The 22189-nt window shown below is 30.7% G+C and overlaps 3 protein-coding genes across 5 annotated transcripts in view; 2 read left to right on the forward strand and 1 right to left on the reverse strand.

Annotated features, from left to right (window-relative positions):
* Positions 1-22189, reverse strand: part of stl (ADAMTS metallopeptidase stall) — a 137338-nt gene that overhangs the window by 51573 nt on the left and 63576 nt on the right. Inside the window, exon 1 of one of the 2 annotated variants that reach the window (XM_088191735.1) lies at positions 2139-4742. The exons of the other annotated variant lie outside the window; for it this stretch is intronic. Within the exon in view, the coding sequence (XP_088047861.1) occupies positions 2139-2213 (75 nt within the window). The 5' untranslated portion in view covers positions 2214-4742. Of the gene's footprint in view, positions 1-2138; positions 4743-22189 lie in introns of those variants that run through there. 2 annotated transcript variants of the gene reach the window in all.
* Positions 4791-10793, forward strand: LOC148231930 (RNA polymerase II-associated protein 3-like). Of its 2 annotated transcripts, XM_088191737.1 has the most exons (9): positions 4791-4975; positions 7393-7506; positions 7699-7809; positions 7880-8007; positions 8069-8279; positions 8457-8687; positions 8757-9191; positions 9551-9752; positions 9820-10793. In XM_088191737.1, the coding sequence occupies exons 1-9, from the start codon at positions 4823-4825 to the stop codon at positions 9906-9908; spliced, it is 1674 nt and encodes a 557-aa protein (XP_088047863.1). In that variant the 5' UTR covers positions 4791-4822; the 3' UTR covers positions 9909-10793. The 2 variants fall into 2 exon arrangements, with proteins under 2 accessions (XP_088047863.1, XP_088047864.1); XM_088191738.1 differs by lacking the exon at positions 7393-7506.
* LOC148231931 (cytochrome P450 4C1-like) lies at positions 13401-20531 on the forward strand. Its single transcript, XM_088191739.1, has 11 exons — positions 13401-13622; positions 17326-17509; positions 17568-17674; positions 17737-17827; positions 17887-18075; positions 18143-18212; positions 18276-18475; positions 18558-18670; positions 18740-18808; positions 19665-19833; positions 19905-20531. The coding sequence occupies exons 1-11, from the start codon at positions 13605-13607 to the stop codon at positions 20240-20242; spliced, it is 1548 nt and encodes a 515-aa protein (XP_088047865.1). The 5' UTR covers positions 13401-13604; the 3' UTR covers positions 20243-20531.

Consider the following 22189-nt stretch of genomic DNA (forward strand, 5'->3'; position numbering starts at 1 on the left):
AAAATAACGTCAGATCTCGAGTTTGCTCTTTGTGCCTTATATGTTCCACTGACAATTTGATAACCAGAAATGAGAAATGGGTGTTGTACGACTACAATCGTCGTAGAAGACAGTTGTTATCCAAAAGTCAAGTAGCAAAACATATCAAAGCCCAGGCTTAAGGTAAAAAAATATTTTCTGTGTATTGTAGGATTGCAAAGGGATTGTACATTACGAAACTCTTAAGCCTGGTCAAACAATAACAGGTGGCTTATATTGTGATCAGCTGGATCGTTTGCACAAAAAAGTGAAAAAAGCCGAATAGTTCAACAATACGACAATGCGCATCTCGGTGTGGTTATATTGACTAGATAAAATCAAGGAACTTGGCTGAAAGGCTTAAACTCATTCACCTTATTTTCTAAACCTTGCTCCACTTCCAGGACGGAAAAAATTAAAAATGCAGACGATGTGAAAAAGGGGCTATTGGAATATTTTACATCAAAACCACCAACATTTTACGCTAATGGAACTAAAAAATTGACCGAAAGGTAGAAGCAAGTTATTTCTTTAAAATAAAATTATTCGAATCCGCGGATTCAAATCCCCCCGCAGACTCAAATTGTTATTTATAAAAAATACGCTATCATTAAAAATCGGTCATAGATGCAAAGTGATGCCTATTGATTGTAAACTAAAATATAGTACTAGTTAACAACTAATAAAATAGATGATACCGATTCCAAAACTTTGATTTTCGTTCGGTGACTTAATATTTACTTGTAGGTATTGATTGTGAACTGGTTGAATTATCCGTTGTAGCGCATTGGGCTCACGCCTATAATGTTACAACGAAAGTTGAAAAAATATGCAAGAAAATAGTTTTGATTTATATGTCCCAATAATATGATTTTTCAGTTTAGTAGTTATAAATAAAATATTTTTAATTCTTTACTTAAATATTATAATAGTATTTAATTGCATGTATGTATATTCTTTTTAAAGTAAAGTATGATAATTATAAATTCCATATAAAGAAAATTAAATAAAGTTGTGTTGTATTTTTAACAATCGCGTGAGTGTAACCGATGCATAATAATAATGATTAATGTTTTTCACTCTTATTGCATTTTGTTCATGTTCAATTTAAAACACGATTTTTTACTACAAAATGGTTCAAGTTATTTTTTAAATTATTATTTTCTTTTGTTTCTAAAATATCATACATTCTTAATTAGGTTGCTCTTAGTTAAAATCAACAAAACAAAATATTAACTGGTCATTTAGTATAAGTACTGTTAAATAAAATGTATCTGTGTTAAGTTATTTATACTGACTTTTATATCGAAGCATTCATAACTGTTTTGATTAGGATTATTAGTGAGTCTATTACATATTTAAAATGATCTTTAATTTTTAAATAAAAACATAGTAGTAGTAGTAGTGCTTGCATATTATTCCAATTATTAAGTTGGTTTTAAATTTAAATCGTTTTTCCAATAGTGTTAAAAATTTTTTCGCGTTATTATTTAAAAAAATATATTTTTAATTGTTATATATTTGATAAAATTATTTAACTTTTATTTATAAATAACTGTTTTATTTAATATACTAAACTTTATTATAAATGTAGATATATGTAGTTATAAAAGTGAATTATATATAAAAATGTATACATTTATAAAATATGTAGATTTTTCATATAATAATTAATTATGAATATTTCTTTAATAAAGACAATTTTCTATAAAAGTATATACATCATTTACATATTTATGTACGTGATGATAAAAGATAAACGATGTCTGTCTTTTTTTTTAATTTACCGATAAGCACATTACTGAAACTTTGGAAGCTATTTTTTAACATAATTTTTAATGGAATTTATTGATAATTAATAAACTAGTGTTAAAATATTTTATATAATATAATGGTAATTTAAAACGCGTGAAAATATATTATTTATTTAAATATTGTTGAATCAGAAAATGCTGCTTTATCGTACCTACTTTCAAGAAAGCATAACAAAATAATTATGCTGCAGCTTAGTATCGTATGTAGCTATGCACTACAATTACGTAGACGAGAAAATTTACACGTTAATACCAACGACTATACTTATTAAATTAATTAATTAATAACTGAAAATCATGACTCACTTTTGTGTTTTCGTCGAACGGTGCGGCCGCAACGCGTCCTATCAGGAAGATACAGATTGTCAGGAAGGCTCTCATGTCTTCCCGGACTCGTTGCGGTCTTCAGAAAAGCTCCATCCATGTGAGATCAACGATACTTTATCGATGTACCAATATGCATCGTCGCATATCGATCACCACATCACAATTATTGAAACATTCGATTTGTTAAAACGTAACATTATCCCCGGTTAAAACGGTCGGTTAAAATTAACAGGTTTTCGACTGTGTGTATATTGTTGTTGATTGGTTTAACCGGTGTCCGTTTGATGCGATTGTTGAATCGGTAGTGATAGTAGATCTGCAGAAATTGGTTAAAGCTAGAGCGAACGCTGGGCTCCCACCACTAACCACCCACTCTTATTTCTACTACCGTTCTCGCATGGTAAAATATAACCGAAGCATTTGAACGCTTTTCAGTAGTCGAGCTGTGATTTTTTGCGTATGTTAAATATGCAAACTATTTGCATTTTAATGCGTATTTTTCGGCCTGCGCCCGTGAGGAATGCAACAAATTAATTTATTAACTTAAAAAAAATCATGTTATATTATCATCTATAAAAACTCTTTACTCACTAAAACTTTGCTTTCAAGTAACATTCAAATTAACAGTTACTTAATTTACACAATTTTTCGTAGCTTAGACTATTTTGTATAGTATTTAAAACGAAATAAAAATATAATACTATCTTAAAATAGATCAAAAAAATTTTGCAATTTCATATTCACTATCAAAAATGTTTATTTTTAATTTCTAGATAGGTTGAGGGAAAATTGTGCTCTAACTATGTTTTAATTAATATAAATATACCGCGTTTGTAATTTAAGTTAAATCTTATTAACACATTAAACTGTCTCAACATAAAGAATGTCGTATTATGCTTGCGATTTATCAGTAGTATTCCTTTCATTTATTTAACAATATCTTCTACAGACTTAAATTTGATAAGTAAATAAAAATATTAAAAAATATTTTCGACCTTTCACTTCCATAATTTATATAAATTTATTTAACGACATCTCTTGTAATTTTCTAGAAAACATTTCAATGTGGTATTTGGAATTAGAATATTTTATTTCTATTAAAACAATGAAAAACTTATTTTAAAATAAACATAGATAGAAATTTAAGAAAAATAGCTAAATATTTTTCGTATATGGATTACAAATAAAAGGCACGTTGAACAATTGATTTCAAAAGGATTAGTGGGTCCTGGGGAGCAGCTATTAAAAAGTTTCATAATTTTATTTCTATTTGACTCGACGTCTAGCGGACCTGGTGCAAACCAGTAATCCACTTAATAATAACTGTTTGCAGAAGCCTCTACAAATGATTACTTGGTAATTAAAAAATATTTGCTTTCACAAAGTTCCATCAATAATTTTACATAAGCCATCTTAGGAAAACTTGAATTTAGCAAGGGCACCAAAAGTCGAACAAGCTTGAGGAGCATTGGCTTAACCCAGTGGTCGGCAAACTTATTGGCCGAAGAGCCAAATATGTACATTACAACGATTCAAAAAAGTTCTGAGAGCCAAATCTGTTTTTTTAATTTAGTAAACTTTTATTATAATTTTAGACCTTCATTAAATTAAGGGTACACTGAATAAAACTTGATTTCACACTTAATAAAGATTTATTCGTTGATAAACAATATTATGAAAGTAAGGTATCCATAAATTTAAATCATGACAATGAGTGACAAACACTTAATGCGAACAATGTCCTTGCATCTCCTTGGAATGTTTCAGTAAGTCAGGTTTATATGTTGTTGTTTTTAATTTTAGGCATGATTCTAGGTTCTCATTAATAAGACGACTTCTCAGTTTACTTTTGATAAAGTTCATGCTTGAAAAGGATTGTTCGCATGAATATGTAGAACCAAAAAGGGAAAGAATAGCAAACGCAAGTTTTTTCAGCTAATCGTAAGAGTCAGGAATACTATTCCAGACGTTGAAAATGATCATGTCTTTATTCTCCAGGTCTTTCAAAGCAGACCACTTGTGTTGTGAACTTAGATCACATTCGTTCTTCTCCAATATTTTTAAATCAATACAAAGACGTTGAAATTTAGAGCTCCATATTTCCTTGTTTTTTAAATCCTGCAATTGTATTTCAAAGTTACCAATGTCAATGCCAAAAGGAGAAAATTTCAACTCAGTTATTGTAGCATTAAGAGGATTTTTGACGAATGCTAAGGTCGCTTTGCTGTTTTTAAACTCCTGAAACCTGCTGAGAAATGCTTCCCTGATATTTAAAATTGTTATTTTGAAATGGTGTTTGTAAATAGATATATATATATTCACAAGTCGTTGAAGTTTGCTGTCTCGTTCATAAAACTATCAAAAATAATTATAAGCAGCAATGAAACGATTTTAGATATATAATTTATTTGAAAAATATTGCGTATTTTGCAGTCTGTATGAATTTATAAAAATTGTTCGTTATTACCCCATTTAAATATTAAAATATAATTCGTAAGAAAAACATAGTATCAAATACGCGGGCTTATTCGTAGATTTGAATATAATTTGAAATAATGTAATGTTTCGGTCCATAGTGGTCGTCGTTCGCTCGCCACCGTTCGCATAGGTGGCAACACTGCGTCAAGTGACAGAAACGCGCGGTTCGGGTGGCCGTGGTGGACATGGAATCCGCTTGCGAGGCGATCCAGAAGGCCAGACACGGCGCCGACGACCTACAGGCGTTCGTGGCCGACCTTCGTCATTGGGAACAAGACATGCAGCGCCAGGAGGCAAGTTTGGGCCGTCGCCAGACCGATGTCCGAGTCGGTTCTAAGGTATGCCTAACCTACAATTATTTTTAACTAAACTTTCCACGCACCAACGGGCGATTTATTATGTTTTTAATTACTTGTCTTAAGCTGAGTATAGGCTTATATGCCCAAAATCTTCTCCAAGTTGATGATATGAATAGTTGCAGATGACTGGATGTTTTGAACAGTGCTGAAATTATTTTCATTTTGTGAAACATAGGTTAGCTACGCGAAACTCAAGCTCAACAGCTCTTGCAAAACCAATATACTATTTTTCTTGCTAGAATTTTTTTTCACAAATTTACATCCATTAAAACTTGCGTGTTTGTCACACGTTCACACGGTTAATTGTACGCAAATAACCTTTACATGGACAATCTTTCCTTATCAACTAAAATAATATTATTAATTGCGCATGTAAGAACTGTCATATTAAAAAATCGCAAAATATAAGAATTCGTGATTGCATGCGTAAGCTTTGACGCAAGTGATCCTGTACACTCTAAAAAGAACGCGCGATAAAGTGTACTCTGTCACCAAATAAAATGTGTTTTGCCCAGCTATTAAAGTGATTTTAACCCATTGAGTGGTATCGCCGTACATGTATGGTGGTCGATCATTCACTGTTTTGAGGTACCCCAGATAACTGAAAAAATAACAAATAATAGACATTATATTTATATAATTTTTTTTTTTAATTTCATTTAATATAAATGATTTTTATATAAAATAATACCAATAAAGTTGAAGAGTACCAAATAAATTAATGTAACAAAAAATAATTATAAAATAATATATTAATTTTATAATATACAAGTCGAATAATATGTAAAAAATATGTTAAATAAATTAACGAAATTTTACAATAAAAGTGTTATATATACAGTAGACCCACTAATAACACGGTAAATTGGGAACGTGCTATTTAAGTACGTGTAGTTGGGGGACTAGAAAATACTCATACAATTTTTTGCACTAGGTACGTATCCTCCCTTTGGCTCATTCGCACATAAAGCGAATCACCGGATTTGTCTGTCTTAATAGGTGGGAGTAGATTCTTCAACATTTCTGATGACGACTCCTAGCAGTCATTGGCTGCATAAAAAAGATAACCCGGACTGATTCATTAACATTTTGCCATTTTTTTATCCTATTTAAGGTAGCCCTAGGGGTGGTTGACCTCGCGGCCAATGAGACTTGTGTGAATCTAGTTGGACTTTTTATTAAGTGATATTTACATGTGAGAAATGGACGATTAACGGCGTGACGTTTCTCCCGACTGCGGTGAAGGTTGCGCAGGTGGTGATGCCTGTAGATGATTTTCAGGGTTCTTGTGCCTGCGTGCGGCGAGTATCAGGTGTGACTCTTCGAGCGGCTGGTGGTTCAAGAGTTCCAGGAGTGATCTTCTGGTCTGTCGGTGATGGCGCGTGGCTGGTTCCTTCGGATGGTTGCTGATATTTCTTCTCTCTCCCTGGCTGGGTGGATCGTCTGCGTCGCTGGCTCTCTGCCCGTCTCTTGCCCGTCTCTTATCCTTTGGGGGTTGCACGCTTGCTGGCCAATCGCAATTGTGCATCGATCTTCTAGCCAATCGCTGCAGTCGCTTCGTAGAACTCGAGAAATCGGATGTGCCTTTTCGAAAGCGAGTTTTTGCTTGTCCGGACTTTCGAATTCTTCGGAAAGGGTTTGCAAGGTGGTGATTGATTGCGTCCGTAGCCGTTTTGTCACAAAGGGATTCTCTTAACGACTTGTGTTTTGTGGTCAAAAGAAATCCCTCTTGTGCCATAATATTTGTCTCATTGTTAATGAACGTTTTTGGTCACAGTCATTAACAATGAGACAATTGCCCTTTTTTGTATGTGGACCTATTTGTGTGGTCGCCACACCTATTTTACTGGCAAATAAAACGAAACTAAGAAAATAAAATATATAAATGAGAACTGTTATGATCAAATATATTTATCATTTATAAAAAAATAATAGCTGTCTTATATATATAATTTAGTTTTGTTAAACTTGTTCTGCAATATGCAGTCATGTGCATTCTTAAATGGAATTACATATGTACATACACAGGCAAATTGTCGACGGGTAGTAATAAATATACTGCTATGAGATTATTTTGTAATAATTTGATATCATTTACATTTTTCGCTTATAATGCCTTGTTAAGCATTTAGGTGATTTTGCATTATACAAATATTTTCCTTTCATCGTTGAAAGTATTGTTACCTCTTGTTTTTATATCGAAGCAATTGTTAATATTTTATATTATGCTTTCGACATTCATTTTGCATTTTTATGGTTTTATAGCAAAATGATTTATTGGATATCCTAAAATAGTAGTGGCTATAATAATTATTGTTATAGTATGTAGTGTTAGCTCCAGTTCTTAACATCGTCTGACTTTTTAGTTATTATTTTATTTTTAACGAACATTTCAGGAGTTACCGCCAGTTAGGAATGAACCGAAGAAGGCGATATCTTCTTCTAAACCAAAAAAGTCTGAAAAGCGTATATCTTCATATGACTATTCTGCATGGGAGAAATTTGATGCTGTAAGAATAATATTATTTTTTAACCAATTCAATGCAAAAAAGGAATAATTTATTTTAAATTTAGAGAAGAGGTTCAGGTTTAATGATTTATGAGTTAAAATTAATTACGAGCTTATAATACAAATAACAGTATGTAAATGGACATGGTTTCTGTAATTTTTCTCAGTAAATGTATGTATTTCAATTTTTCAGGATGAAGCTTGCGATGGCTTGGATAAAAAAGCTTCTTTTGAAAATACGGATGAAATTGATGATGTCAAAAGTCAAAAGCTCCGAGAAGAAGCCAACCTTGAAAAAGAAAAAGTTTGATTATTTTCCTAGTCTGTTTGAATTATTTTTGTATGAATTGTAATATTTAAAAAATATATTTCAGGGGAACAACTTTGTTGGCTCCAAAAAATGGGAGGAGGCTATATCTTGTTATACGCGTGCAATTGAACTCTACAGATATGAAGCTACTTATTTTGCAAATCGAGCTTTGTGTCATTTAAAAAAAGAAAAGTATGCATTCTAGTATTTTATAAAGTTGGACTCAAATATTTATCGTCTCTTTCCTTTATAGCTTACATGCGGCAGAAGCAGATTGCACGTCTGCATTAGAATTAGACTCAACATATGCAAAAGCTCTTTTACGTCGCAGCTCTGCCCGTGAAGGTCTCGGCTCTCTTCGTCGTGCAGCATCTGATCTCAATTTACTATTAAAACTTGAACCAAACAACGAAGCTGTAAAGCGTCAATTAGCCTCACTCGTTAGCCGCATGGGAACAAAAGGAGTATGTTAATAAATTTTTTATGATTAGTATAACAATACAGAAAGTCGTGTTTTTAAATTGGGAAAACATGTATAGAAAATCTAGTTTATTTAGTACTCTATATTTTGAAAAAATAACTTAAAAGTTTTGCATTAAATTATTCTGCTTATGTCATTATAAATCGTTTTCTTTTTTTAGCCAAATTCAAAATCATCACCGGCAACAACACCCTCTGATTCACCGCAAAAGATGTTCTTTTCTGATGATTCAATTTCGAAAGACGATTCTAAGGAGTCTGAAAAGAACGACGGGAGTTTGGAGAGTATTAATGAAATAGAAAATGAAAAATTGGATTTTAATAGACCTAATCAGCTGTGCGAGGTTCAAACAATACAAGCTGTGGATAAACCTCCACATTTAAGATCCAAAGTAATTTACTAAAATCGTGTTCATCGATTGTAATATTACAGTTAATAATATATTTTAATTTATTTATAGAAACATTTGAAGAGAATCCCAATCGTAGAAGTACCGAAAGGCTCTGTAGTAAAATCTGTTTTGTTAAAATCTCGTAGCAACGAATCAAATGAATTATTAGAGAAACATTTGAATAGTAAAACATTTAGACCGAATAATACTAGATTAAAGTCCGCAGATAAGTGTGTCATTAAAGAAATCACCCAAATTAAGCCTGACGTATTAAAAGACCAAACAAAAGCTAAATCGGACGCGCCCATGGAAAAATCAAAAGAGCAGCTTTCTTGTATTATTAGAAAAAGTGAATCCATCCAATTAGATAAAACTGAAATTGAAACAATAACAATATCGGATATACCTATAGAAAAATTTTCGGTACCCAAATCGTCTATCCAATTTCTGTCCGATTGGAGGTTGCTCAAAGGCAGGGATAAAGATCTGAGTTCTTATTTGAAGGTACGTTGATTTTATAAGTAATCTCTGTCCGTTATCTAGTCAGTAGATAATTTACAACATTATCAAGTCAGATAATTTACAATGTTTGACTGAAGCTTACATTGTATGCTTTCCAGTTTTTATTTTTTATGATAAATTAAATTAATAAAGTATTTTCTGAGAATTGTTAATTTTTAACACATTGAATTGCATCAATAATATTATATGGGTGATGATTATATTAAAGATATATACATGCTTTGAAGAGTGAATCAATAATTGTATTTTTTTTACTAACGTATATTGACTTCATATCAGACAGAGTATGGACTTTAATTATGTATAATATAAACATGCAGGAATTTTAATGTTTCTTTCAGGCCATCAAACCCACTGATTTGCCGATAATATTTCAAAATTCATTAGAGAGCGACGTTTTATCTGAAATATTAAATGTAATACACGAGGGAGTCGATTTTAACAAAAACGACTTCACATCATCTATAAAATATCTAAAATCACTTTCGGAAGTCAAGAGGTTTAGTGCTTTAGCAATGTTTCTGTGCAGTTCGGATAAAAATGGTATAATTTTTTTAAATTTGTATATTTTTCCATAGTTATTTTATTTAATATTTTTTATGTTTTTCAGTTTTATCAAAAGTTCTACAAAGGTGCAAAGAAAAAGAGGGTTGTTCAGATGATGATATCAAACAAATCAAAAATAAATATGAGCTTTAATGATTAATACAATTATACTTTTTGAATACAGTGGAATTTCATTTTTATCAGAGAAATTAAAAGATTTTAATAATATACTTAAAATTAGTGTTATTCATGGAATTGATGTTTAAATATGTTTGTTTTTATTTTCATTCTAAACCTTTGCAGTCTCAAAGTAAAATATGACTTAAAATGTGCTGCAAAAATTAATGTTTCACTGTGTTTTCCATATAAAAGTAGAATATCTTTAAGTACTTTTATTAGTAGAATTTTATTTACATAGCATTTATTTTCATGATGTAAAAATGTTTCATTTCATCCAAAGTAAGATAAAAATGAAAAATTATTTTTGTAATATATGTAATAATTTTTTAAAATCTGTAAAATAACAAAGTTATCTGCGAAAGCTATCGACAATACAAATAATTAAAACAGGCAATAGCAATAAAGATTGATGGATGCTGTTTTCTGTTCTATTTGATTAAATAAATGTGTGTACTACTATTTCTGTAGGTCTAATCTGTCGAATATTTTTCACAGATTTATTGTTCAGAGCTGCCATAAGAATATCTTTTGCATTTTGTTTAGAGCTAAAATAAGTATTAATATATAGCATTAATATGTCTTAAATCACGGTTCAATTGTGAATAAATGTATACTACTATAGACAAATTAATGAAATTAGGGAAAAATAGGGTAAGCATTATACACAATAGCATGGTTGTTGGTTTAAAAACCTTATATTGCAAATGCATCGAAACAATATTGATTGTAGAGAATCTCTTTTACAAAAAATTTTAGACTTGCCCTACTTTTCTCCTGAGGTTTGTTTTACTTTTGTTGAAATAATACATAATGTAATCAGATTATTTTTATGTGCAAATAAATGTTTAAAAATCTGTACTATATATATTTTATTCAAAACACTTGTTCCACAATTTTTCCAAAAGGCTTTGATATATGTAGAAAGGTGGGGAAAAGAAAACTACTTTATTGTTCTGTAAACTTACATATATAAAAGAATAAAGATTAGTCGACGGGTGGCAGTACGAATCAGGCATACAAGGCGAAGACAATTTCAGAAGATTTATTTTTTTATTTATAAAATAAAAGTAATTTATTTTATTTCATTAAAAATATCATTATTTTTTTATCGAATAACTAGATATTTTTTTTGTAATTTTGTGACATAGTAGTGAGGGAAATAGCAATATCAAATTAAACAACGTAACATTTATATTTTCCTCGTTTGATTGTCCTTCTCAGTAACAGGATATGGTTAACATTCCAGTTTTGTTTATATCGCCAGTGCCGCATTGGTGGAGATAGCGTGTTTCATATTACAATATTATTTGCAACTATAAACTAATATTATAACCAATGAAAAAAAATCAATGGATTGTTTATATAAATAAACTAACTGTTTATTCGGTTTGTATTGTACCAAGTTTGGTCTAACTTCTTTCTATTTTCTAATTTGGTGATCTCTATATTATGATCGAAAAGTCCTCTTATCCGTGTCTGCATCTGAATGATTCAATCATCTGCAAAACGGGTTTAACTCTATATTTTGGACATCGAGCTAGACCAGGATTGACGTGAAAAGGAAAGCGGGTGCTTACTCAAGTGCTGGGCCATAAAATCAACAACGTAATATGTAGTATACCCTTCGGTTAATATGTAATTAACTTCTCTTAGCCGGTCTCTAGTTAAGATTAAAACTATATACTGGTCCACATACCGAAAAAGTTTGAGTATGCCTGCTATAGGGTACGCGTACTCCATTTTTGAGACCACTGGTCGAATTAATGCATAAGTTACATATTAGGTCAAAAATTCGCCTCCAAATCAAATAAAATGCTATCAATTTTGGTAGTGCTATACGCATTGCTGAGTATACTATTATGCGCTGTGTAGCACATGCCATTCAGCTATCGACTTCTAATGCATTTTAATTAAAGAAAATATTGAGTTGCTAATAAGAAAATATTTTATACGTAATGAGCAAGCAAATATGTTATGGGGACCCATTTATGTATGTATTTATTTAGGTTTTATTATGGTCAAACTAGGCGGCTTTGGTAGCATTGCCGTGACGTAAACATTCTTTTGGCGAACTTTGGCAGACTCGCAACAGCCGGTGTTGCCTCGTGCACACTTTTTAATAAAATATTACTAATGCAGCAGCTCAATCTGTGTCTAATTGCCATCCGTCACCATCCGGCGCCAAAATGTATATATTTATTACGGTGTAAGTTGTAATATAAGATATGTCGTTTACAGTGGCGTAATGGGGCCGGAACGTCGTTCATGCTCCATCAGGGGATTACTGGCCCCTATTTCTTCGAAAACTAACGAGGTGAGGCTGTAATCGTGAATTCTAACTGGTACACAACATTATACATGATTTTTTCATCCCGGAATTGCAAGAATTTGAAGCCTACAATAACAGGCCATGGTTTCAACAAGATGGCGTCACATGCAATATGTCTAACGAATCTTTGGCTGTCGTAAAGAATATATTTGCAAGAAAACTCATTTTGTGTCGAGGTGGCATTTACGACAGTAATTGAAAGATAATGTTTGAGAACAAATGGCTTCTATTCCACCCGCAATGTGCTAGCGAGTTTTCACAAATTTATGGTCCAGATTTGAATAATTCTTGCAATGCGATGTGCACGCCTGGATAATATTATTTTTAGGATATGATTGTCCTGAATGTTTACTTTAAAATTAATTAGAAAAATCGATAAGATTAATAGTTATTTTAAATAATTTATTCCAAGCCACTTATCTGTACTGGCAAATAATCCAGCATAAAAAATAGTCATCATCTTAAATTGTTTCGTAGAAGTAACATTAAATTGGTGCTTAAAATAAAACTTGAAGAAAAAACAATCGTTATGACAAAAAACGAACTAAAGAAAAAACAAGGTTTCGTGCATAAAAATTGACTATATTAAACAAAATACCTCTCATCTTATCACATTAAATATTAGACAATATTATTCTATGAGCAGCATTAGCGTCACACGTTGCTCCTCAGACCATTCAGGAAGCTGATTAAAGCATTTTAGTGTAGAGGCGTTACAAAATGGAGAAGTAATACCGTTATGTGAGCAGATGCTTATTTTTTCATTGAGAACCTAATTGAACGTGCTGCTGACTTGCATATTTATTGCTGCAGTGCAGCATCACCAGTGAGCAGTTTTTTTAGCTTATCTGGAGGAATTTATGCTCATAGATTCCTACTCTGACTTTCTCCGTCTATCACATTAACATTCTGCAATGCTTATCATGGTTACCAATATTTAATATTTGATCAATAAGCTAATATTCAATCATTAACATCTACCTTTTGAAAATATTCTGATAGTAGACATATTAAACTTGTTAGATGCTTAACTAATATTATGTATAATATTAATAATCTAATGCAAATAAAACAGTTTTGATATAAAATTCGTAGCAATTATTTTATTTTTATTTGTAGATATACAGGTTTACTCTCCAGTTTAGTACTGTTGGAGGTCAGAAACTTGCCGCTCGGAAAGATTATTCGATCAGTTGTACCCACGATGGTGCATAGAATACATGTGTTGGACAGTGAGCAAAATTAGTGTTAGAGTGAAACGTAAAAATAAACAAAGATCTATCAATATATTTTGAAATACCACTTGCAGAGCACAGTTTAATTATAGTTACACGTTTAAAATGAATTCGAAAGATATGGTTTGTTTTTATTTTTTTATTATCATTTAATTGCTCAGTAACACACTGGTAAACAACAAAAATGTTTCGGTAACGAAATTATCAATTTATTTCAATGATAAATATACGTTTGATGTAACATCTTCATTTACATATATACATACATATGTTTACTAAGTAACATATTTAAATATAGGAGTGACGATATTTGTAGATATCAAAGTCCTTAAATATTTTTAAGAAGTTTTTAAGGAAGAATATTAATAATAGAAGTATATTTCACACATACCTAATAGTTAACTATTTAAAGGCCAGCGACTTTTTAATTATTATCTTCACGCATCTGTATCTCTTTCTTTAAATAAATATAAGATACTTGGTGTAGTGAATAATGAAGCTAATACATACAATAATCTTTAATAATTAATTAAAAAATATTTTTTAAATAATTCGTAAACTTGTTTTTAAAAAATAGTTTGTTTAAAAAAAATAATCATCAAAGTCGCTAGCGTTTAAGTGGTTAAGTAACTTCATATTGTAGTGAATTAATGACTTTTATTGCCTTAGATAATTCACTATTATTAAAGTGTATTAAAGTTATGTCGCAGAGGACAAAATATATTTATATTTAGCATATTAAATATTTGCTAATGTGATAAAGATAAATTTAAAAATGTCTTTATACTAGTCAAGCTATATCATTTTTTTCCACAGAGGTGATATTGCGATGTTAGTAAAACCTTTTTTTAACTACTAGGTGCACTACTAGTTTTTGTCCCAATAAACTCGTTGTTTAGAAATAATCGATTTCGTTTATTATTTTTTAATAATATGCACAATCAAGGTATCTTACCTCTGCGGAAAAAAATAATGTTTTTTTCCTAGATTTTTTAAAACCACTGCAGAAAAAAATATAATTATGTATTTACCTATACATATTAAGCATAAAATTATTATTATATATAAATTAAATTAACAAGAATAAATTATTGTATTCCTGATGTTATAAAATCGATTGAGAAGCCTAAAATTTGTGATGTAAATATATATACTTACATTGTGCGTACATATAAAAGTATTAGCTGATCCATCGCAATGAACCAAAGAAAACTGGAATACAGCTACTGTTCGTTCGATTCAATAAAGTAATTTATTATAATTATTTTTAATTCATTATCTTAAAACAAATATTGCATTTGTGCATAATATTAAAATTAATAGTAAAAGTTGTTTATTATACAATATGTATGTACATACATACTATTGAGAGTAATCATAACATTTTTTATTGCATTAAGGATAATATTTTTTATTTTGTAAAATGTTATGAAATAAAAAATGTTATGATACAATTTACAATCATACTTTTAAATAAAAATACTGATTTATAAGCATTTTTATGTTTACGATTGTGAAAAAGAAAAGAAAATTATTACGTTATTGGTTAATTCAAGGAAAATAGTTGTAGAGTACATTAATTGTACGACCCAGCAAACCCAAAGTGTACATCATCCAATCCGAAATGATGCAATGATGCAATTATTGTGAAATTGACTCACTGAGGGTGAGAAACAAAAACAAGTCGGTAGACTTTTGTCATACCGGCCGATAGAGTTTAAAGCATTGGTCTTCAAACTGGTGGTCCGCGGACCGGCACCGGTCCGCAATAAATTATTCCCGGTTCGTAAAAACTTTCACCCGATTCGGGGAATATAAAATTCTGGGAATCATCTACTGGTGCGACACAGCTTTACCAGAGACCGAATGTTATGCCTGCACTACACTCTCTGGAAGTTGGCCAAGGTTGGCCAAGGACGGAGAATATAGTGGGTTACTTCGGAGTTACTTCGATCGAGTTCGGTTCTGCCCGCTCTAAAATCTCTCGGAAGTTGTCCGAAGCTACCGAGAACGGGAGGTAAAGTGGGGGTAATTCAGTCGACTTGGCCAGCTTCGAGCGCTTCCGAACATTGTCGGCAAACGGACCGAAGTCAAAGAAACTCGGAGCTGCTCTTTCGAGCGCGAGCTGTGAGATACTTCCCCTTTCGCTCTCTCGCGTGTTAAGTGACGAGAGTGAAAGAGATAATGATATGATTTTTCGCAAACTGAGATAGAACGAGTAACTCGGTTCAATTTCAGTATGCTTGTAGGCGTCCTATGGTCAACACGCATAACGAGCGCTGCATCGTGGTCACGTGGCCAAGTTATAATAATACCACATGCTTATCGGGGACTTCAACAGACTCTTACTGACATCTTTGAATATTTTAGGGCACCAAAAGGGATTAATTATATTTTTGATAGTATATTCTTCTAACAGATATCGTTATTATATTTTTTTTCATAAAAAATTAAATAATTAAAAAATAATTAGTGGTACTTGATTTTGTTAAAAAAATCGTTTCGAATATCCTTATGTATTTTCCTAGATCGGTTTATATATATGTCACACTATAACGAATTCTTATTTAGAATCGATGGCGACAAATTCTAGGATAGTCACACATGTGGTATTCGTATTCTGAAGTATCATTTTTATGCCTTATGGCATTTTGCAAAAGCCGAAAAATATTTTGCGTAAATTGAATATTTACGACCGAAAAGTTTTCACTGATATTGTATTGTTGAGTGCCCACACAAAATTTTATAATTATCAGTAGAGTAATTTTAATATTATGACAATTTAAAAATTGCGATTATTTGGCACATTTTTCTATCGCGCGCAAATATGTCAGCTGTACAGCAGCCGCCGTGCGGACGTCGTTCACGGCCGTCGTCTGGACGGCATATGAAATTTGTGGCAGTGTGGCCGCTACTCGGAAATCGACGACCTCGGCCGACTTCAGTTGAACTTCGGTTCGGATAACTTCCAGAGAGTGTAGTGTAAGCATTAGAATTGCGTCAGCTCGCTTGTCGACGACGCTTATCGCGCTCGTGTTTATACAAGCTTTATTTTTAATACTGTGTTGTCTAAATACGGAAAACAAGTGATTTATTTGTTAAAATTATGACCCCCTACAATATGGATAAAAAATACATGCAGCAAAACCTTTTAAACTTCCTAATAAACAAAAGTCTAACTGTTAAGGACGGGGAAGAGGAATCGGCCAGATTAACGATTTGTTTAAATGAGTACGCTTTTGTATTGGTTCTGACCGCACTCTCTCTCTCTCTCCAAGTTCAAGATCAAGTGCTATCTCTTTATTTCATTACCATATTTATATACATTCAACACGTGATACATTTCCTTATGACACATTCCATAAGGTAACAAGTACACCATCTACCCAGTGATTATAACACGTGACACATTTCCCTGGGACAAAGAGAACAAGTGCAGTACTGTTTTCGGTATCGAGTATACTATTGATTCATCGCTTCGTTCAAACGAATGATACAAAATCGATCCCTTGTTTGCTCGATTTGCTTCACTATAAACAAACGTTCATATAAATCGATTTTGGGCAATTAACAAATTACGTCACAGCATAGCAATTGTGTTTTTTTAAAGTTTGAGTGGCTATTGTGCAATTATAGGTGTTCTGCTAATTTATAATATTGATTGTCTAACCAAATCGTTGTCGTTTCGCATGATTTCTAAATGTTATAAGTAAAACCATAATAAGTGCTTTAAAAAATGTATTGTAAAAATAGTACCTACATGAGTACAATAATATTATTATAAAAAATAAATTCCTCTATATCTTTGTATTCTGTAATTTTTTAGATAATTTGGCGCTACATTAGCATTAATGGAATTCTATGGCTAATATTATTTATATTTGGTGCTATAATTTTGAGAAAAAAATACACAAAGAAAGACTATGCTACCGAATTAATCAACTTGATTCCAGGCCCAAAAACTTATCCACTGGTGGGTAATGCTTTTCAAGTAGCAGCAAAAAGGAGAGGTAAAGAAAACAGAATATGTTTGATACTTTAAATGTTTATATTTTGCGTTAAAATTAGAGGTTGTCAAGAATATTCTTGGAAGATTTAAGCAATTTGGACCAATATTCAGAGTATGGCTTGGCTCAAAACCGATAGTTACTTTAAGTCGAGCTGAACAAATGGAGGTATTATTACTTCCAAGCATATCTTTTAAATATTATAATAATAATAAGAAATATATTTTTAGAAAATATTAGGCTCTTCCAAGCATATTGAGAAATCAATTTTCTACACTCAGTTGGAATGCTGGTTGGGCGATGGCTTATTACTTTCTAAAGGTAATTTATAATAATTAAGAAAAATAAGTATCAAATTATATAATAAATTTATTTTTCAGGAGCTAAGTGGCATTCTTATAGGAAACTCATGACGCCAACGTTTCATTTCAAAATACTAGAAAACTTTTTAGAAGTGTTTAACGAGAAAGCTAATCTACTTGTTAATAAGTTATCCTTAGAAAGCGACAACAATAAAGTGTTTGATGTTTATCCTTATATATCAAATGCCACTCTTGATATCATATGTGGTAATTGATATAAATTATTTGTACAAATTAATTAACGTGTGATTAATTTAGATATGTTGTATTTTAGAAACAGCGATGGGTTCAAATGTTAATGTTCAAGTAAAATCTGATTCTGTCTACGTAAAGTCTATTTCTGAGTAAGTTATTTTTATAATAATATATGTATGTAATTATAAAATTTATAACAACTGTTTTTGTAGAATAACAGAACTAATAGCATTTCGTAGCAGAAGGCTTTGGTTGTATTCTGATTGGATTTTCAACATTACAAGTTATGGAAAAGCATTTTATAAATCTTTAAACATCCTTCATAACTTTACAACTCAAATGATCAAAGAAAGGAGATTATATAGGAAGATTAAATCATATTCTGACACAACCACTAAATCAGATGATTTTGGTATCTGTTTTTATTAAATTTTATAAAGCTTTGAGCATAAGTACATAGATGGCGTATTTAATTATTGTATTTGTTGTAAAAGAGTATGAAAAGAAGAAAACAGCTTTCCTCGATTTGTTATTGGACGCGTCCGATACAGGATTTAATATAAGTGAAACGTCTATACGCGAGGAAGTCGATACATTTACATTTGAAGTAAGCCTTTAATACACATTAATGATAATTAATGAATTCTCAAATACATATATAATCCATTGCAAATAGGGTCATGATACAACTGCAACGGGTATTTCATGGTGTCTTTATTTGTTGGGTCTTCATCCTGAATGTCAGGTAATATTTATAGTATTATTATAATAAACACAATGAGTTGTAATGTAATGCACAAAGTTATACTCAATTAAAATTTATGGTTTTAAACTTAGATAAATACATTGACGTTTACATACATAATAAAATGATTAATTTAAATTAAAAGTATACATATGTATATATATATAGCAATAACCCATTTTTTTTTATACAAAATACATTTTTAAATAAATTAATATTAGTTATAAATTATATTATTTATGATTTTACTAGTTAAACTATACTATTTTATGTACTATTTTCTGGTTTATCAACGGGTACGTTATTATTATAAATATGAGGATCTTTAAGAGTCCCATAGATCCTTGATTTTTTTAAAACAATATTTTCGAGATAGATTCGAGACTGTTTTCTGTTCTTTGAGAGATAATCCGAGAATTTCTGGTTTAGGATCAGGGATTTTTAATTTCAGCTTTTTTCAATATTTCATTAAGATTTATTGTATTTAAATAAATGATATGGACTTTTCAGTTCCCCCCCTCAAATTACGTCCCTAGCGAACTTTGTAATATTGCAATAAGCCATGTTTAATTATGAAAAAATGTTGATTAATAAATTTAAAAAAAAATTGTTAATTAATGTAAAATCTCTCTTAATATTAATATTTTTTGCTTAATGATTTTAAAGCTCATTATAAATGCCGATACAAGTGGAAAGATTAATTCACATTTATTTTGTATTTTTTTTTATTTATTGTAAAATAGACTATGTAGTTATTATACTAAAGATAATTAGCAAACAAAAAGTTTAATTATCTTAAAGAATTATTAAGCTGCCTTCTTAAACAATGTTTATAATCGACTTGATGTTTCTACAGGAAAAAGTGTATCAAGAACTCAACGACATATTTGAAAATGAAGAACGACCAATCACATTCAACGAGTTAGGACAAATGAAGTATTTGGAGAGAGTTATAAAAGAAACATTAAGGTTATTTCCACCAGTGCCTATGATTGGCAGAGTATTAGAAGAAGAAGTCAAAATAGGTGTAGTATTTTTTATGTTTATAATAATAATAGAGTATGTATTTTTAATATTTTTATTTATTAATTTTAAGATGGCTACACTATTCCTGCTGGTGTCAATATGGGATTGTTCATATATCAACTGCACAGAGATCCAAAATACTTTCCTGATCCTGAAAAATTCGACCCTGATAGATTCTTACCTGAATTGTGTATCGAGAGACATCCATATGCTTATATTCCTTTTTCAGCGGGTAATAGGAATTGTATTGGACAGAAATTCGCTATGATGGAAGAGAAGATAATATTGGCTAAAATATTAAGGAAGTATAAATTTACATCTGTCGATCAAAGAGAAGATATGACTGTTTTATTTGAGCTTGTTTTAAGATCTGCTGATGGTTTTAAAATGAAATTTGCTAGCAGATAATTGTCAGTAATTTTGTTCGAATTTAATGATATTATTTTATACATTATGTATGTATTATAATACTCGTATATAAACATAGTATATTTGGTTATAGTATTGAAAAAAATAATCTTATGTTTGAACAGAAAGTTCTATCACAAAGCAATTAATTATGTTTTATGTGTTACAGTGCCCTTACTCCATTACGTTTTTATTGTTATCTCACAATTCCCATGAGTTATGTTATAAACTTTTTAAATAATGTTTGTTTCTGTTATTTTTCCATATAATAAAATAAAAATTGAACAGTTTTATGTTTATTATATTATATTAATATTTTTTTAATATCAGTTTAAGTTGCTTTGAAATAGAGCGAAAAGGGTATTAGAACCACGAAAGGGGTTGATTGATGATTTTCCAACATTGGCAGGTAGTTATGAGACCAAAGTTGTTAGTTTTCACGTTGCTAGCAAGTTAACTTATCGTTACACAAATGTCGTGTTAAATGGAATGTGAACGCTCGTAAATTATTTGCGTTTCAGGAGTAGAAGGATATCGTACGAGATAAGGAGAAAGAAAATATCTTCACTACACATAACGACGCTATGAAATATTCTAGCATAAAAAATTAATAGCTGATATAATACTTGATAAAAATATTGATAAATGTATATTTAAAAAAATAATTTATAGAAATTACTCCTGATATTAAAAATATCTGTACATTGAATATATCTCAGTATACTTATAGTGTGTACATGTATAAAAATATAATATAATATATACTTAGTATTATATTAACATAAGCTAAGCGTAAGGCTTGCTTGGCAGCGACCCATGGGAGAAGATAATTGCCCCAAAAAGTATTCGCCCAAGGAATAAATCAAGAAGAGGGATAATCATAAACGTATTATCTAGCTTATTTTTACCTCATTCCCGACGATAGCTTCCTTGGCTTAGCTGGTATTCGATTACACCTACTTTCGCCGTATCATTGATTTATGGTTCTGTGGCTCAATTCTCAATACTTTTATATCTATATAAAGTGCAGGAGATATTATATATGTTTTTTAACAATACATTATACTTTCGAGTGTGATATATAATATAAGTAAAATAGCGTTATGTAATATTTTTTTTTTATTGTTTTTAATGAGCGACTGCTAAATATAATCTTAATATTTCCTTTGTATGTTAAAATTTTCATTTGACAAATCTATATTATTTCAATAAGCAAATATCTGATCACCCAAAAAATACAAATTCTTATAAGTGGGTGGGCTACTAATGAATCCATCGTTATAAACAAATTGCAAAACACAGAGAGACGTACAAATGCATATTTCTCAGAATATACCTAACATATATCGCTTTACTGAACGCAATAACGATTATTAGAAATGTTAAAGAAAATGGGAAATTTCAAGACACAACATTGCTAGAGGTCAAAATGGCGAATTGTCTAGAATTTAAGCACCCCCGTTTAAGTTACTAGATAAAATCTTCATCGCTACCCTAGGATATTAACTCCATTCTGGATTCCGATCGATCTTTAATTTCAGAGATTTGAATATCCTAGATACTCGATAAGTCTGTACCAGAGATCTTTTAATCACGGGAGTTAGTCGATACCTGGCCTTATTCGACCTGACCTGTCAAACTACATATGAATAATAAAACAACTTGTAATGAACATTCAGAAGCAGCTTACGCCATCGCAATAATTTTCAGGAGAAGCGAAACTTTATGTCTGTGCAATAAACATAATTTAAAATCAGATATAGTTCTTATTAAAATCATTTTGACTATTTTGTTTGTAATCGTAAGGTCGTTGGATCTATGCCTAATAATCAGATATATTATATTTGCGTTAACACAGTCAGCTTAAGAGCTATTCATTTTATCATTATTCATGATTGAGAAAGAAATGAAAAGTTTGCGTTTACACCCCTACTATTAGTTCTGAAG

The sequence above is a fragment of the Plectrocnemia conspersa genome, unplaced genomic scaffold (assembly GCF_051122295.1).
Source record: "Plectrocnemia conspersa isolate PC_06_02 unplaced genomic scaffold, ASM5112229v1 ptg000009l, whole genome shotgun sequence".
In the NCBI taxonomy this organism is placed as follows: Eukaryota; Metazoa; Arthropoda; class Insecta; order Trichoptera; family Polycentropodidae; genus Plectrocnemia; species Plectrocnemia conspersa.